The following is a 17,978-nucleotide window of genomic DNA, read 5'->3' on the forward strand; positions in this document are numbered from 1 at the left end:
GTAAGACCGCTATAGTTAAATGTCACCATCTACAATTGTCAGACTTCCCCATCTGTCAAATTAAGGAATACTCTATGAGAATATTCAGGGGGGGAAAACCACTTAGACTTTCAGAGAACAACCCACAAATCATGGTCAACAGTATTATGGACTAAATGTTTGTGTCCCCTGAAAATTCACCCCAATGTGATGGTCTCTGGAGATGGAGCCTCTGGGAGATAATTAGGGTCAGATGAGGACATGTGGGTGCGGCCCTCACGGTGCGATCTGTGCCCACTGGAGAGACACCAGAAAGCTTGCTCTCACTCTCTTCCCGAGTGGTGGGCACACAGCGACATGGCAGCCAGCCGCCTACCAGCCCAGGGAAGAGGCCTCAGAAAGAGACCTGCCTTGTCAGCACCTTGTTCTTGGACTTCCCAGCTCCTAGAACTACGAGAAATAAATTTCAATACCAGTCTGTGGTATGAGGTATGGAAGTCCAAGCTGACCAAGTCAAAGAGTAACAGGGCACTGAAAACAAGGCTCATGGAGAACAAAGACTGAAATTATTTGGAATATGCATACTTACAGAACAACTGGGAGTTCCATCTTACCCCTTCTGGGTAAAACAGATGTACTAATAAATGTCTTTAATGTAATCAAGAGTCGTTAATTCTTGTCATGTTAAACCTTAATTTGATAACTCAAAGGTGGCATCAGTTTCTTAAACGCAAATGTGGCGAATGCCCCAACAAGTGCCTGTCTTTTAGACCTATTTCCCATATGTTGTACACATTTACAACTAGGAGTTGTAATGTAAAATCTGTGCTAACAAGATTTAGTCAAATGGTTCCCTCAGATTACAAACTTTCTATTAAAAATAGATGTCATATGAATACGAAAAATAATTTAAAATTTTTTTACATTTATTTATTTTTGAGAGAGAGACGGACAGAGCACAAGTCGGGGGGTTGCAGACAGAGAAAGAGACACGAAATCCAAAGCAGGCTCCAGGCTCTGAGCTGTCCGCACAGAGCCTGACGCGGGGCTCGAACTCACAAACTGCGAGATCGTGAACTAGTGAGAGTCTGAATTTGGTGCCCAACGGACTGAGCCACCCGGGCGCCCCAGGAAAAATAATTTAAATGTAAAACCCTCAAGCGCCTTATTGTTTGTATGATGTGTTCTTTTTTCTACTCCCTGCCGCTCAAATTTTTAAAAGTGTGGTTGAAACTTGAGTTAAAATGCCAATTCCCTTTTCTCCAATTCTACTTTATGTGGTTCAAAAAGAGTATTTCTAACATATGGGGCTTTCAAAGCATGCATGGTTTCCAGTGACTATACGTTTCTCTTTGAAAGTTTGGTAAACTGAATATCCCAGAAAAGCAGTGGGTTTTGGCAATTCATTAACATCCCTCAGCCGTGGCAGTAACAGATGAGAGACCGCCCACCTTTGGCAGTGGGGGCCAAAACGGCTCTGCCCTTCTCTTTCAGAGTAAAGGCCCCGCAACATGAACTAGGAAAACAAAACCATAAACAGACCACAACGTGTAGAAAATGGAGTCTAGTTTTCCAGAAGCACAACAGTTTTTCCATACATTTATAAAGTCAGATTTTCAACTGTTTCTAACACTGTATCCTTATTTACATAACCATGCTGATCTAAAAAATGATGGATTTATAAAAAACATAATACTACATGTTTCTATTTTTCTCACCATTAGTTGAGATGGCTTTACCTATGATCTCAATGCAATGCAGCCTGCATTTTCTATTCAACGGTCCATCATGAATGAGCAGCCCATAATCATTAATTTAAAAACTTCCTCAGAGAGTCTACCTGTGATCGTCTGTCACATAAAGGGTGGCATAACCATACGGGTATGGGAACAGCAGAATAGGAGTCGGGAGGCTCAAGTGATAGTCTCTACTCCTCCAGTACTGCTGAGATCTCAGGCAAGTTGTATTAGCTCTCCCAACTTTGTTTTTATTGAATAGCATCTTGAGAGCACCGGATTGAATGCTGCTGAAGAGTTTCATCTCTAAAATTCTATGACTTAATTAAGCGTCTATTGAATGCAAATCATGTGACAGGTGCTATGAATAAACATGAATACATGCATAATACATGGCCCAGGCACTCAAGGAGCTTCCTGATATTTAAATAGGCTATTTTTCCAGAAGGTACAAAATTCGTGATGGAAAGGATTTCCCTCAGTGTGTTTTTAAAATCTGAAAGTACGCTGAAAACTCTGACTTGACCACTTTCACGTCCTCTGAACAGGCTATCTTATTACTCCGCAGACGCGAGGTGGAGAGCGGTGGGAGCAGACCTGGGTCAGGGAGACCTAGGTCTGAAACTCACCTTTTTCACTGACTGGTGTTTCTGTGGACAAGAGACAGAACCTCTCTCGGATTTGCTTTGTGATCTTCTATTATCATTTTCATCATCATTTTATAAAGGAAAAGGTAAAACCCATCCTCTTTTTAGCCCGGAATTCTATTCCCCAGAGATAACCGGGAAGAGGCTTATGTTCAAGTTTTACTTGGGCACACCCCACAGTTGAGGTTCTGCAAGGAATTAATGAATACAATGTAAAACAGCGTGTCTAGTCACTTGCCCTGCGTTTTAAGGAGCGCTTTGGCATCTGCTGGGCATGCCTGTACTTCCCATCTGTCTTTTGCAGGTCCTTGCTCTTCTGCCCCTCCTCACAATTATCCCGATGAAAGATGCAAAGAAAACTCTTCCCAGCATCCTTTCTGAGCACCCAGCCGTGACTCACCCTCCCCCCCCCCCCCCCCACGCTCTGGGCGTCCATACCTTTCACACTGCTTCTCACTTCCCATCGTGATTACTTCCAGGCACCTCTTACCCTTCCTTCGGACAGCAAGTGCCTTGGAGACAGGATCTTTGTATGATGCAACTTTGTAACTATACAATACCCCATACTGTCCCTTCCGAATATCAACTACTCGGTAAAAGCTTGCTTACTTAACACAGCTTAAGGTTTGGTGAAATATTTGAAAATATTAGAAAACAACTGGTTTTATTTTTATTTCAAAGATGGAAAAATTCTCAGTTCTATCTCTAAAAGAAAGGCATTTGAATTTTGGAAAAATGCCCTATCAATTGGGCCACCCATAGTCTTGCAGGAGACCTCTCAGAAATCATCTCTGACAGAGGATGTCAGTATGTGGGAGAGAGAGGAAGAAAGAAACTCTGCTATCATGTGTGTTCTCCAGAACTAGGCAGCAGCCTAGACTAGCCACCCTCCTCAGTCTCCTCCCTCACAAACTCACAAGAATGGGAATCAAGAGGGAAGCGTTGTGTATTTTTTTTTCTTTTTCAATTAACGTGAACTGGAATTTTAAAAAAGCACAAGCCTAACATAAAAGCTTCCTCATAAAGCATGTGTAACATTGCAGTCAGAAGCAAGGTAGCTGAGCACCGTTAGCATGTACACAGCAAATCAGGCACAAAAGGGTGGCCCAGGAGGCCGGCATCATGCGGGTCCCCCCTGTACATGTCCCTGCTCCATTCTGCCCCGTCTCGGTCGTTCCGCAGCCTGTACCAAGTATTCATGGATGGAACAGGCCATTTTCAATCTAAATCTTGTTATAGATTAATAAGCAAACATTTTCTTGCTTATTATGCAATTTATCATGATGAAAATTACATTGGACTCCTCAAGGCTACATGCTGATACATTCATTTATTCAGAGCTGTGTATAGAGAGTTATACTAATCTTCATGACAGAAAAGGATGTAATAGCAAGATTTAAATTACGTACTGAAGCGCTAAAGTATTTGTGTCTGTGGACATACTACATGTAGATAAAACACAGCACATCTTTATGTTTGCTGATAGAAGCTTTGTGTACACGGATTTAAAAACAAAACAAAGCAAATTTTAAATACTATGCCTAAAATAAAGCCCATTACTTCTCCCAGGCAACAAAACAAGACTGCACACTGTTGAAATTGTGTTTAGATCAGCCTTGAAAATAGGCTATAAAATTAGGTCAAAACAAAATTCTAGACTCCTTGGAGGGTGTACAGGGCACCTGCAGCCAAGGGGGACAGCGAAGGGTTGGAAATATGTTCTGGGCTTTGCACAAAGGCCAGCTGCCTCTTACTATTGCTTCCAACTCACAGGCTCACTTTCTTCCTAATTCTTAAAGTCAATCAAGAACTGCAGGCCTCCTGTATCCAAAACCTATGCTGGCTGCCATTATGTCAATGATTCATTCTAGAAATGAGCTGCTCTTGGTCTGTGGAACACTGAAACAACGACAATGGATGGCGTCACCACTGACACTACCACCTGTTGGGAACATCCATTCAACCTTTTAACATGTGCTAAGTACTCTTTTAAGCACTCTGCAAATACAAACACATTTAATATCAACCTTATGAGGCAGGTGCTTACCTAGCCCCAACTTGTAGACGGAACCGAGGTAAGAGGTGAAGTGACCTACTGAAGAGCGTACAGCTAGGGAGACACAGAGGTGATGTTTAGAAGTGTGGTTGTATGACAGGAAGTTGGGGGGGGTACAGTTGCCTAAACTAGAATAAATTCCTTCTCCTACCAACCCATCTTGGGACTCGGGGCCAGGAATACCCAATCTGCAGGCAAAGCCACAGTCCAGCCTCTACTAGCTTCTTCGGTCTCCACTTCCCGAGCCTAGTGCAGCCCGCAGAAAGACTACAGGCCAAAGCCACGCTGGGTCATAAGGAAACCGTGGGCTATGAGAAAGACAACCATGATGAAAAGGGCAGAGATTTCTAGATGTTTCCAAGGTTAACAAAGATAAGAATGAAATGCCCATTGAGAAAAATCAAAGAGGTGATAACATTTGCATTTAGAGAGGCACCTGGGCCAGTTCAAGGATTCCTAACTAGGAATTCCCACCAGCTAAGATGGCTACACTAAAAAGAAACAAAAACAAAAACCTTCCTCTGGGGAATTAGTCAAGATGAACCTCTATCACCACCCCCAAACCCCTTCCCATCATTCTTGGCCACTTGGTTACCAACGGTTTCCTACTGATTTGATTTTAGTGGTTCCCTCAACTCATCTGCCTTTCCCGGGACCCTCATCTCTGCAACCTCCTATGGCCAGTCATATCCTGTGGGCAAGGGAAGCCTTAAAAAGTGTGATTTTAAAAATCACTATGAGGGGCACCTGGGTGGTTCAGTCAGTTAAGTGTCCGACTCTTGATTTTGGCTCAGCTCATGATCTCACAGTTCATGAAATAGAGTACCATGTTGGGCTCTGTGCTGACAGCAGGGAGCCTGCTTGGGATCCTCTCTTTCTCCCTCTCTCTGCCTCTTCCCCACTCACATGTGCTCTCTCTCTCTCAATAAATAAATACACTTTATTTTTTTAAAAAAATTTTAATATTTATTTTTGAGAGAGAGAGAGAGAAAGAGAAAGAGAGTGCACATGCACGTGCACACGAGTGGGCAAGGGGTAGAGAGAGAGGGAGACAGAATCCGAAGCAGGCCCCAGGCTCTGAGCTGTCAGCACAGAACCCGATGCAGGGCCTGAACCCACGAACCACAAGATCATGACTTGAACCTGCTGAGCCACCCAGGTGCCCATAAATAAATTTTATTTTAAAAAATCACTGTGAGTATGAAGGGTAACTCCCCAAACTATGTCCACGTATTCTATGATAAGTAAAATATTTCTGAGCAAGTATAAATATAATTTTCCTTCTAAGTGACATGTTTACACTACTACTAAATAATAATATGTAGTGTTATATATAAAAGGCCCAATAAGCATAATTGAAAAACTATGTCATAGATCAATCAATCAATGCTAAATCCCAACTGTGCCCAAATTATAGAAATATACTTCCCTTTCATGGTCTATAACCAAAATTTCATATACAGAGATGTTTGTCTATTGTTTTAAAAATGCACACTCTATCAAGGGCCATCAATGACCTCCAACAGAAATAAACAAACGAAACACCAACCAACAAAACACAAACAAAACCCGTCCGTATTAACTGGGATTGAGCACGTACTTGGCAAGCTGTTTCTCGGCATCAGCACAAAGTTCGAGAAGCCCCATGAGGACTGCAGACACGTCCATGTAAGGCTCCCAGACTGTGAAGCCACGGCCAATCAGATCAATGGCTGTTCTTCGGATCGTGCTGTGGGGGGGCAGTTTGGGGCTCGGGGGCTGCAACAGTAGAAATGTCAGCGCCTTACCTGAAATTACAAAATAAAAGACAGAGCAATAGAGAAATTTTACTTTGGTGATGTTTTCTTTGAAGCGTATTTTCAAAATGTAAACCATGTTGGATTTTTTTTTTAACTGAAAAGGGGTTTTGAACATTAAGATTATTAAAAGACCCCAAGTTTACAGTTTCTTCAGCCACATACTTTATTTTTATTTTTTACCTTTTTAACCTTTATTTACTTTTGAGACAGAGAGAGAGAGCATGAACAGGGGAGGGTCAGAGAAAGAGGGAGACACAGAATCTGAAACAGGCTCCAGGCTCTGAGCTGTCAGCACAGAGCCCGACGCGGGGCTCGAACCCACAGACCGCGAGATCGTGACCTGAGCCGAAGTCGGATGCTTAACCGACTGAGCCACCCAGGCGCCCCCAGCCACATACTTTATTTATTTATTTATTTATTTATTTATTTATTTATTTATTTTTATTTATTTATTTTTCCAATATATGAAATTTATTGTCAAATTGGTTTCCATGCAACACCCAGTGCTCATCCCAAAAGGTGCCCTCCTCAATACCCATCACCTACCCTCTCGTCCCTACCACCCCCCATCAACCCTCAGTTTGTTCTCAGTTTTTAACAGTCTCTTATGCTTTGGCTCTCTCCCACTCTAACCTCTTTTTTTTTTTTTTTTCCTTCCCCTCCCCCATGGGTTTCTGTTAAGTTTCTCAGGATCCACATAAGAGTGAAACCATATGGTATCTGTCTTTCTCTGTATGGCTTATTTCACTTAGCATCACACTCTCCAGTTCCATCCACGTTGCTACAAGAGGCCATATTTCATTTTTTCTCATTGCCACGTAGTATTCCATTGTGTATATAAACCACAATTTCTTTATCCATTCATCAGTTGATGGACATTTAGGCTCTTTCCATAATTTGGCTATTGTTGAGAGTGCTGCTATAGACATTGGGGTACAAGTGCCCCTCTGCATCAGTACTCCTGTATCCCTTGGATAAATTCCTAGCAGTGCTATTGCTGGGTCATAGGGTAGGTCTATTTTTAATTTTCTGAGGAACCTCCACACTGCTTTCCAGAGCGCCCAGCCACATACTTTAAACAAATAAGCTAGGCTACAGTATTTCATACCATGTTCTAAAGGGCTTTGGTTACATAATAATTATGTATGAATAAGTATGTATCATTTTGAAACATATCAGGCACCCTAACTTCCTAACAAGGTTTTTCCCTACCCAGCACTGCACAAATTGGAGATGGCTTCAAATGATGTTATGCGGTACTCATCACTCTTCTGCACCTAAGAGAGTTCACATGTCAACTGCTTCTGTCAGTCGCACTTCTCATCACAGGTGATGCTTTACCAGCAGGGATGAGGGATGGAGAAGGGAGAGGGGTAGTTGTAAAAAGTCTCCCCCACAAGCATCTACGTTTCTCCACATTCTACTCTACTGGTCCAGTACAGTGAGGCCAGGTATGTGGTAAATTCTTCACGCGAGTTTGGTAAACAAATTAAAAGTTCAATATTACTTTGAAATCTGATGAAATGATCTAGATTTTAATTGACATGTACTTTTTTATGTTGAAGAAAACGCTAACGATTTGTATACATACGCCTAATGGCCATTAAGCTTGCAACCCGGGTGGCAAAGAGCAAGCTGCAATTCAGAAGAGGTTGTCTGTTTCTTGAGGGGAAGGACAGAACAGTTTACAAGTCATAGCACCGCAGAGCCGACGGGTTAAGGGGTACATACGCTTCAGATTTCAGACAGGGGAGTCACCAGAGTTTCATGTCTTACTAAGGGCTGAGGACAGTACTCATGAGCTTCATCTTCCTAGTCTGTAAACTGGGGGTAAGAATAGCTATCCTTCACGAAGAGCCTGGGTGTTAAATGAATGAAGGCATGCAAGGTGTCCTGCCTGGCACCCAGCACCCGGGGGCACTCCACAAACGGCAGTCAGGGCTCATCACAAATAGCACATTCAGCTTGTCTGTTCTCAAAATTAAGAGCATGGCATATAAACTTTGATGCATTCAACAAATAAAAACATTTACTCATGTTTATGCTGTAGCCAATTGTTTTTTTTTAAGTTTATTTATTTTGAAAGAGAGAGAGAGAGAGAGAGAGAGAGAGAGAGAGAGAGAGAGAGAAGAGTGGGGGGCAGGCAGAGAGGGCGAGAGAGAATTGTAAGCAGGCTCCATGCTGTCAGCACAGAGCTCGATGTGGGGCTTGATCTCATAGACCGTGAGATCACGACCTGAGTCGAAACCAAGAGTCAGATGCTTAACCGACTAAGCTACCCAGGTGCCCCTGTTCTAGCCGAAACCAAGAGTCAGATGCTTAACCGACTAAGCTACCCAGGTGCCCCTGTTCTAGCCAATTGTTCAAGGAGAATGGATTGCAACGGAGATGAGACGAAGTGAACAAAGCTGTAAAGCCCAGATAAGAGTCTGAGAATGCACTTTGTTATTGCTGGCTCAAAATATCTTCTGCCACAGAACCCTTTCAGAATCTGTTGAAAACCATCAGTCTTTTCCCCAGAAAACTACATACAATGCATATACACAGCCACCAAATTCTGCAGAAGAATTTCAAGGAGACCATGGGCCTTGGGTTAACAACTCCTGCCATAAACTGAAAAGGTACTTATATATGGAGAGCCTCCTGGAGGAAACATCCTGAAATGCATGACTTCATTTATACATGTATTTGCAAATTTTACTCTCACATTTAGCCATGTAGATGCCATATGTAAAGCTTCAAGTTTTGTGGATGATTAAAATATAAACTCCTTAAAAAAAAAGGTGGCCCACTGGTCTCTATTTTCTGCTAGCACCTATGCATCCCTTGTCACATGGTATTTTTTACAATATAAGCCATGTCCCTTTTCTGCATCAAGTTTGTTGCTCCTTGAGGGTAAGAACTATGTTTCACATTAACTTTGTATCTCCCAAACCACCAAGCACAGTACTTTGCACACATTATGAACCTAAAGTGTAAATACATCTGTCTTTACTGCATGTACCTTTCTAATGCAGCTCCCGGCCCCAGTCTGTCAGAGTATTTCAAAATGTTAAGAAATCCACCACTTTTCTGTTATTCTTTACTTCTAGGAAGTTGTGAGAGCTGCAGAGAACCCCCCACTGCTGTTCTCTGCAGACATCCTGAAGCACACGCAGCCACGGCTTCCCCATAAGGGACAGGCCTCCCGGAAAGTGTATCCTTGGTGAGCAATGTTGTGAAGGGGAAGGAAGGTTTCTTAAGTACAATGTTTTATAGCATTTCAATCATCATCTTCCTTAACGGCACTCCACTATCTCTGTATTCATTACAGGCAGGAGGATTCTGGCAATACTAGGGACCTTGCTGATTTCTTGCAGCCTGTGTATGGGAACTCTGGAGACAGCTGCCTCGCCACTCTGACAATTTTATCCTGAGAGCAAAGTAAACCGTTAAGTGGACGATTTCTTGATATTTTCCATCATTTTTCTGACAAAGTAGGAAGGACAGCATAAAGGATGTGATCACTTACCTTCCAACGAAACGACAGAAAAGGGAGAATCAGTAAGCGTACTTCCAAACATCCCTGGCCTTGCAATGGCCCCCCAGGGTATTTGCTTCCCCTGCAAAGTGTGATCTACCTTCACAGTGAGGATGCCCAGGTCAGCAGGAAATGCAGGCTCCCTACAGCTGTCACCCCTTCCTGTAAATCACTTTCCATTTCATTCAGTGATCTTGTCAGTAAAATTCTCATACAGCATCTCTTCTTTCGTTCAAATCACCATCTCTGGGTAACACAAAAACAAGATCCCCACAGGTCTGGCAGGCCATGCGTGCACCAGGAGAAGGAGAGAGGAAAATGGCCTATTTAACACACACATTTTAAATCTACTAAATACAGGGGCACCTGGGTGGCTCAGTCAGTTAAGTGTCCGACTTGTGCTCAGGTCATGATCTCGCGGTTGGTGAGCTGGAGCCCCGCGTCGGGCTCTGTGCTGACAGCTCGGAGCCTGGAGCCTGTTTCGGATTCTCTGTCTCCCTCTCTCTCTGCCCCTCCCCGCTCACACTCTGTCTCTGTCTCTCTCTCTCCCCCCCCTCTCAAAAATAAACAAACATTAAAAAAAATTTTTAATCTATTAACTGGAGTATGATTATTTTGGCCTGTTTTGGAATTATAAAGGCAGAAAAAGTTAAAATTCCACATCTGTCTTGACAATTTATTCCAAGCAAAACCTGTAAATAAGATGAAGACAGTTTTCAAGTTAAACCTTCTGATTTCTAGCCTTGTTGATTAATAAGATGCTTATGACTTTAATGCTACCAGGAATAATGACACTGATGTTCTGAAGGAATAATCTCGGATGCCTAAGTCTTCAAATTTCCTAATCATATATTCTTTCTGATATTAAGGAACGAGCCTTCAAAAATGGTTGTTACGGTAACAAAAAGGGATAGATAAATTTATTCCTTTTCCAACTCATATTGCATTCTGTAATTGAGGGTTTATCTGATCTATGATTCCATAAGAGAGCCACTCTGCAACATGGACCAAGGTGATAAAAAGCTAAAATTAAGACACTGATAGTATCTTCCTTTTTGACAGAAAAAGTCTCATGACAATATTATGAATTTTCACTTTTATATCTCAGAATTTTCCTTAAACCTGTGGTACCCAATAACGGATGTATTTTAATCTGCATGAGATGCAATCTAATTTTGCACAAAAATACGTATGTATCTTATGTAAATGTTCCACTGTTCCATAGTGCCTCACTGAGTAAGCAAGGTGGAGAATGAAGCTGTTATCTGCCATCGTGACTGATTCCCTCATAAAAGGCACTCTAGTGGTAGTATTAAAAAGTTCAACAAACTAGACTGACACTCATTCAAGGCTTTCTGTAATTTGGTCCCAGCCTCTCCATCCAAAGATTCAGTTATGTGATAACTACAGTGTCACTATAAACACTGGGGAAACAAAAGGAAATAAGACTGAGTTCTTTTCCTCAAGGAAGTTCATTCCAGTTCAGGAGACAGGTGAGCAAACAGGTAATTTGAATATATTCTGAATAGTGTTAGAAGACTTATAAGGACAAGGTGTCAAAACAGAACTTAGGGCCGGTTAAGTGTCTGACTCTGGCTCAGGTCGTGATCTCACAGTTCATGAGTTCGAGCCCTACATCAGGCTCTCAGCTGTCGGTGTGGAGCCCACTTCAGATCCTCTGTCCCCTCTCTTTGCCCCTCCCCTACTTGGGCCTTCTCTCTCTCTCAAAAATAAACGAAAGAAAGAAAGAAAGAAAGCAAGAAAGCAAGAAAGCAAGAAAGAAAGAAAGAAAGAGAGAGGCAGAACTTAAGACGGGCACCTAACCCCATTTTATGGGTATGAAAAGGCTTCTAGGGAAAGGGGATTTCCATACCCACACCTAAAGAGTAAGTAGTGGTTAGCCACTCAAAGGAGAGGATGATAGCAAGACAGAGAAGAACATGTCTAAAGACCAGGAAATGAGAGAGAACACAACCAGATAAAGGGATTACACAGGGTTTAATTGGTTGGAAATTGTGTTGGGGGAGAAGGGAGAGGTTGAGGTGATGGGCAAGGGAGAAAAGAGGGCAAGGTGGGTGAAACAGAACAGTGAGACACAAGGCAGGACAGGTTATTAGAGCCCAATTACAAAGAGCTTCACATGCCATGCTAGGAGTCTGTTTATTCTGGTGACAATGGGGGACCACTGGAAAGTTTTAAGCCAAGGAGAGGTTTGATTAGATTTTCATTTTAGAAAGATCAATATTTGGGTTGTGTTGTGATTAGAAAGGGGCAAGACCTATTATCTACTCATTCCCAGCCAGATGGATTAATTAGAATCACGGAATTTTCAAATCGAAAGGACTTTAGAAAAATGGCATCGATTCCTATGCTTCAGGTGAGATAACAGAGAACTGTAGAAGGCAAGTGGTTAGCTGCAGGCCTGGGTAAGGAGTCCAGGCCTCTGGAGCCCAGGCCATGCATGCGTAATGGGGCCAGTGCACGGGTCTGAACACAACCTGTGTCTTTACGACAGCATTTTATTCATGATGGTCTATCCAACTATGGATTCAAAACTATATCCCTTATGATCAATCTCCTCCTCCTTCTGAATTAAGGCATAATTTCAGCTGCTGGTCCTCATACAATCAGAAGGTGGCCGTCACTGGTTCAACAGCTAAATGTAGCCACACCAAGATGCCTGCAGTTGTCTCGGCTCTAACTCAGTTGCCTCATGGTCACAAAACGGTCTACTGCACATCTAGCACAGCATCCACCTTCTAGGCAGGAAGTGGTAGAATTCTGAAAGAGCAAAAGGACTTGTGCCAGTTAAGTCGAGCCTCTTTTTCAACGTCTGATTACGTTTCACTGGTCAGAATTATACCGCACACCGGTTCTCCTCGTTTCAAGGAAGCACAAGAAACGTAATTCATTAGCTGACAACTTTGCCACCTTCAATGATACAGGGGTTCGGTTCGCATGGAAGGGGAGAATCGCCTGGAGAAGGTGGCTAGCAATTAGGGGTGCCTGGGTGGCTCAGTTGGCTAAACAGCCAACTCTTGATTTCGGCTCAGGTCACGATCTCACAATTCTTGAGTTCGAGCCTCGCAGGGCTCTGCGCTCACAGCAAGGAGCCTGCTATGGATCCTCTGTCTCCCTCTCTCTGCCCCTCCCCAACACGCACTCGCTCTTTCCCTCTAAGATAAACAAATCTTAATAGATACATAGCAATTACTACTCATACGTTAAATAACAATATAGCATCTTTGGGCATTTATTTTATTAGCTGAAATTTATCTAATTTACTTATTTATTTTTATTTTATTGCCTTTTAACATCTGCTAAATGAGTTCCCTGCACTCTATGAAATTTTTTGAAAATACTTTCGTTTGGCACAAGGCTTAACACCATGCTTTACATTCAGTTATCATGAAAAAATTGTTGTTTTGGCACACACCGAGAATTACTTTACCCTGTATGTGCCCAGCACAGTCAGCAAAATTATGCACCGATCAGAAATTTCCAAGAGTCTGCTACAAACCTATGCTGGGCTGTGGCAAAGTTTCCACGGCTCTACGGTGAAATGGCAGAAACATAAACAATGTAGTAAGTCTTTTTCATAAAGCTAAATTTATTCAGTTTAAAGGAGTGCTTATTCTAAGATTATGTTCTTACTATTTTTCTTTTTTTGGTGAATAAAAGATTTTTTAAAAATGAAGATAGTACTAGTTTTTAATGGCTCTAGTGAGCAAAATAAAAAATGTAAAACACTGTTATATACTCTCAAGTTTTATTTTTGGACATTTTACTGGCCCATGATACCTGAAGTTTGGAAACAAATGCCATTTGTGATGAATGTACTATCCTGGGCACCTTCCTCCACTGTAAGTATCCCAACTCAGATTTCTATTACAGGTCTCTGGCTCTTAACCGGGAGTACCCAGAGGCTCCTCATTCACTTGGTTACAGGATAGAATTCGGCATTGTTCTGGAACCACATTCAACGTCCACTTTTCAAATTACTAGTTTTTCTCACCCAAAGATAGGTAAATGGTACAGATACTGCGACAGCTTCATAGTGGGAGTTCGGCTTGTAGCATACCATCACCATGCCCACCCCCCCCACCGCCCCAGCCATGTATATGCAGCCAAAAGTACAAATGAACTACTAAAAATGCAGACAGTGGAAAACAAATCAAAATAAACCCCTTTGAAAAGCAGAAAGTGCTCAAATACAGCATTAGATAAATCACAACTAACTTAGACCCTCTGGAGGTTTGATTTCTGTGGTCGTGCAGTCAAGAGTAGTAATAGCTCATATATTAGAGCTATTTTATTTCAAGCTTTTTATCTCAAGCATTTTTTAAAAAAGTGTTCCAACTTTAATCTTACTGTTTTTTAAAAGTGCTACATAAGACCAAAGCTGCAAGAAAATATTTATGCTTTGCTGTAACAGCAAAACACTAAAAATGAGAAAAGATAGAGCAAAATCAAGCCTACAAAACCTGTGGCTAAAAAGCTGACAGTGTTAGACCATGGCCAACTTGATGCTTTGGCAAGATGAATATTGCCACATCATGAATTGACCAGTGCAAACTGCCAATTCAAAACATTTTTGTAGTATCTGGCTGCTAATGCTGACCACTCTTTCAAAGATTAACATACAAGCCATCACACACACACACACACACACACACACACACACACACACGAATGCTATTACTTAGGTCATAATGAATTTGTCTTCTGGAGCATTTATTCATCCTTATTACAAAATGTAGATTTACTTTGTCAATACACCCCACATCTATGGAATGCCTATTATATGAAAACACTTTATTAACTATAAAAAACTGTGGTCATATATTTCTTTAAAAAAAATTTTTTTAACGTTTATTTATTTTTGAGAGAGACAGGCAGAGCATGAGAGAGGAAGGGGCAGAAAGAGGGAGAAACAGAACTTGAAGCAGGCTCTGGGCTCCAAGCTGTCAGCACAGAACCCAACACAGGTCTCGAACTCACAAACCGTGAGATCATGACCTGAGCCGAAGTCGGACGCTTAACTGACTGAACCACCCAGGTGCCCCTGTAGTGATATATTTCTATAAGCAAATAAACACTGGATATTATTTTAAGCACCATTTGATAGTAAATAACACTTTTATGTTATTTTACTTTTTTCCCCCTCTTTCATTTCTATCAACCTGATAATAGTGGTGCCTTGAGTTCTCCGCAGTCTATTAGATAGGCTGCTTTTCTTCACTTACACACACACACACACACACACACACACAGTCAACTGCCAGTTATGTACACCAACACAACACTTTTAACACAAATTCAAACCTTTATTTTCATACAACCCATAGATCTTGGTAACATATATTCATGACGTGAACACGAATCATGTAGTAGTTTTGTTTTGTTTTGTTTTTGCAGTTTCTATTTGGGCTGAAATAGCACTAAATAAGAAAGAATCACTTAAAAAGTTGTAAACTTGATTTTTTTTTTTTTTCCCTAGCTTTCTATTTGTACTTTTTATTTCCTTCAAGGAGAGGCTATATTTTTCCTCCCATGCTTCCCTTGAAGCATGAAGACCTCACAGGAATCCTGTGGCTACCTCATAGGCAGATTCTAGAATGAGCTCTTACAAGCCTTCTAAGCAACCATTATAGCCTGAATGAAGAAGGAAACAGCACTGGATAAGTGAAGGGACTGAAGGAAGGAATTGTGGAAGGACACTGCATGACAAAGGGACAGGAGACCTCCATTATGGAGTGCCTCGTTGCTGCAGGCCAAGGGAACCTGGGTTTTATGGCAGCCAATGCTGTCAGAAAACCAGTGGCCACAGGGAGTTTCGAGAACTGGAAATGCCAACAGAAGCCAGCATCATGCCATATTTATCAAGGGAGAATGAAATTTTCTTACGGGAATTATTACAAAACCATAGCATTTCAGAGAATTTTTCAAAGAGTTCTTGTAGAACCTTCATAATTATTACTAGTATCCCACTGGTAGTTGATACACATGACCGTTTTCTTGGGCTCTGGCCCCTCCTAGACCAGTCCAGCCAGTCAACAGGCCTAGTTAGAACAAACTTGCTCCTCTTACTTAAAAAATATCATGAATGAAGAAATGGCCATTAACCACCCTTGGCTCTGTATAACAGAGGAGGGAAAAAAAGGTCATATTAAAAAAATGCATTAATTAATAGTTCAATTACAAGGAAACTCCTATGGGAGAACACATTATATGCACTTTAAACCAAATGAATTTATGATGATTTATGCCATTACAATGAGTGCAAAATGAATTAATAATGATTGGCCACTTATTTCAAAGTGTAACCAAGTAAAGGAAGCCTTTTCCCACTTGTTAATGTCCATCAAAGAACAAGGATGGCAGAGTCCCATCTGGAATTCTATTCCTTTGCTTTATACAGAAACTTGATTTAATTAAAAATAATTCCAATGTAGTGTGCCGTATTCATAGATATGGGCTAATTAGCAAACACTTCTATAACTACACGCCTTGTATTAATGCAGTTATTAGAAACTGTTAAACTTTTTACATCCTATATTGCACAAAAACTTGTCATTTAATAAAAACCATAAAGTAACTATTAAATTAGGAGACAGTTTAACAAAGATATTTAAGAACTCATTAATTTACTATCAGTTTTATCAAAAACAGTCCTATTTCAACATAATTTGCTGTTTCTTGTCCTATAATCACACGACAATAAAATCCAAATAATCTTTGATTCAAAGTTCATTTTTTTCAGTTTTACTGAATTTCAAATTAAGTTGTGTCATACAATGACATTTAATCTCATGTTGGCTCTTCGTATTTAACATATTTTGGATGGCAGGCTAAAATTAGGGAGTCTTACCTTCCTATAATCAGAAAGTTATGACTTATTGCAAATAACCTTATTCTGCCTCAGAAATGTAAAAAGTACTGATTTTCAGACACTCTGAGGGTCAGCAATAAAGAAGTAAAATAATAGAAGCAAATGTTTATGATACCAAAGAAGTAAAAAAAAAAAAAAAATCCATTAATCTAGGGAATCTTTAACTAAATGATCCAAATACTTCTATGTCCTGTTCCCAAAAGGTGTAGGATGGTTAAACAGCATGAACGAGTGAGTGGGCAGTTGGGTAAGAGGCAAAAGGACACCAGGGTTTAAGTTCTAGCTTCAGCACCTTACTAGCTAAGTGATCCTTTATGCATCCAATATTTACCAGTGCCTGTTATGTCCCAGGCACTGTTTTTTTTTTAAATTATTTTAATGTTTATTTATTTTTGAGAGCGAGAGAGAGGCAGAGTGTGAGCGGGGGAGGGGCAGAGAGAGAGGGAGACACAGAATCCGAAGCAGGCTCCAGGCCCTGTGCTGTCAGCACAGAGCCTGATGTGGGACTCGAAGTCACAAACTCAGATCAGGACCTGAGCCAAAGTTGAAGGCTTAACCCAATGAGCCCCCCTCCTCCAGGCACTGTTTTTAAGCACAGGTCAACAAATTCTATGCTCTCACAAAGCTTACGTTCTAGCTGGGACATAAAGACCAAATAAACAAATAGATATGTCAAGTGGTAGTAAGTCAGGTGAAGAAAAATAAAGCAAGGGTAAGAGCCTAGAAAGTGATCGACAGGAAAGTACTCTGTAGAAGGTGACATGTGAACAAAGACCTAAGTGAAATGAAAGAGAAGCATGTGGGCATCTGTGGGAGAAGCATTCCAGGCTGAGGGAACAGCACAAAAGGCCCTGAGGTAAGTAGGGATCCCTAAGGGCCAGTAAAAAGTCCAGAGTAGTTAGACGGCAGTGAATAAGGACAAGAGTGGAAGGACATGAAATCAAAAAGGCAGCCATGGATGGATCAGTCACACAGGCCTTTTCCCTAGGGGGTTAAGTGTTATGAGAAATGCATGGAAGTTTCGGGTAGGACAGTGACATGACCTGCCATCATTCAGAAAGTATCTGTGTGCTGTGTACAGAATAGACTGGGGTGGGTTGCAGGCAAAGGGGAACATTAGGGAGGCCAACTGGGAGGTTCTTACAATGGTTCAAGCAAGAGATAATGATGGCTTGGACTAGAACAGTAGTGACAGAGTAAGAGAAGTATGTAAATTTTGGATTAAGAAAATTTTTTAGAAGATAGAGCAGACAGGATTCATTTAGGGATTGGATGTGAATATATGATGGAAAGACAATAAGTAAAACTGGGCACTTGGGTGGCTCAGTCAGTAAAGTGCCAACTTCGGC

The 17,978-nt window shown here is 41.4% G+C and overlaps 1 protein-coding gene across 3 annotated transcripts in view; it reads right to left on the minus strand.

Annotated features, from left to right (window-relative positions):
- The window catches only part of WDR7 (WD repeat domain 7), a 361,817-nt gene that overhangs the window by 106,813 nt on the left and 237,026 nt on the right, over positions 1–17,978 (minus strand). For all 3 annotated transcript variants that reach the window (XM_030292358.2, XM_030292360.2, XM_030292357.2), the window contains one exon: positions 6,019–6,205. In XM_030292358.2, coding sequence (XP_030148218.1) covers positions 6,019–6,205 — 187 coding nt within the window. The remainder of the gene's footprint in view (positions 1–6,018; positions 6,206–17,978) is intronic.

This window comes from Lynx canadensis, chromosome D3, assembly GCF_007474595.2.
Source record: "Lynx canadensis isolate LIC74 chromosome D3, mLynCan4.pri.v2, whole genome shotgun sequence".
NCBI lineage: Eukaryota > Metazoa > Chordata > Mammalia > Carnivora > Felidae > Lynx > Lynx canadensis.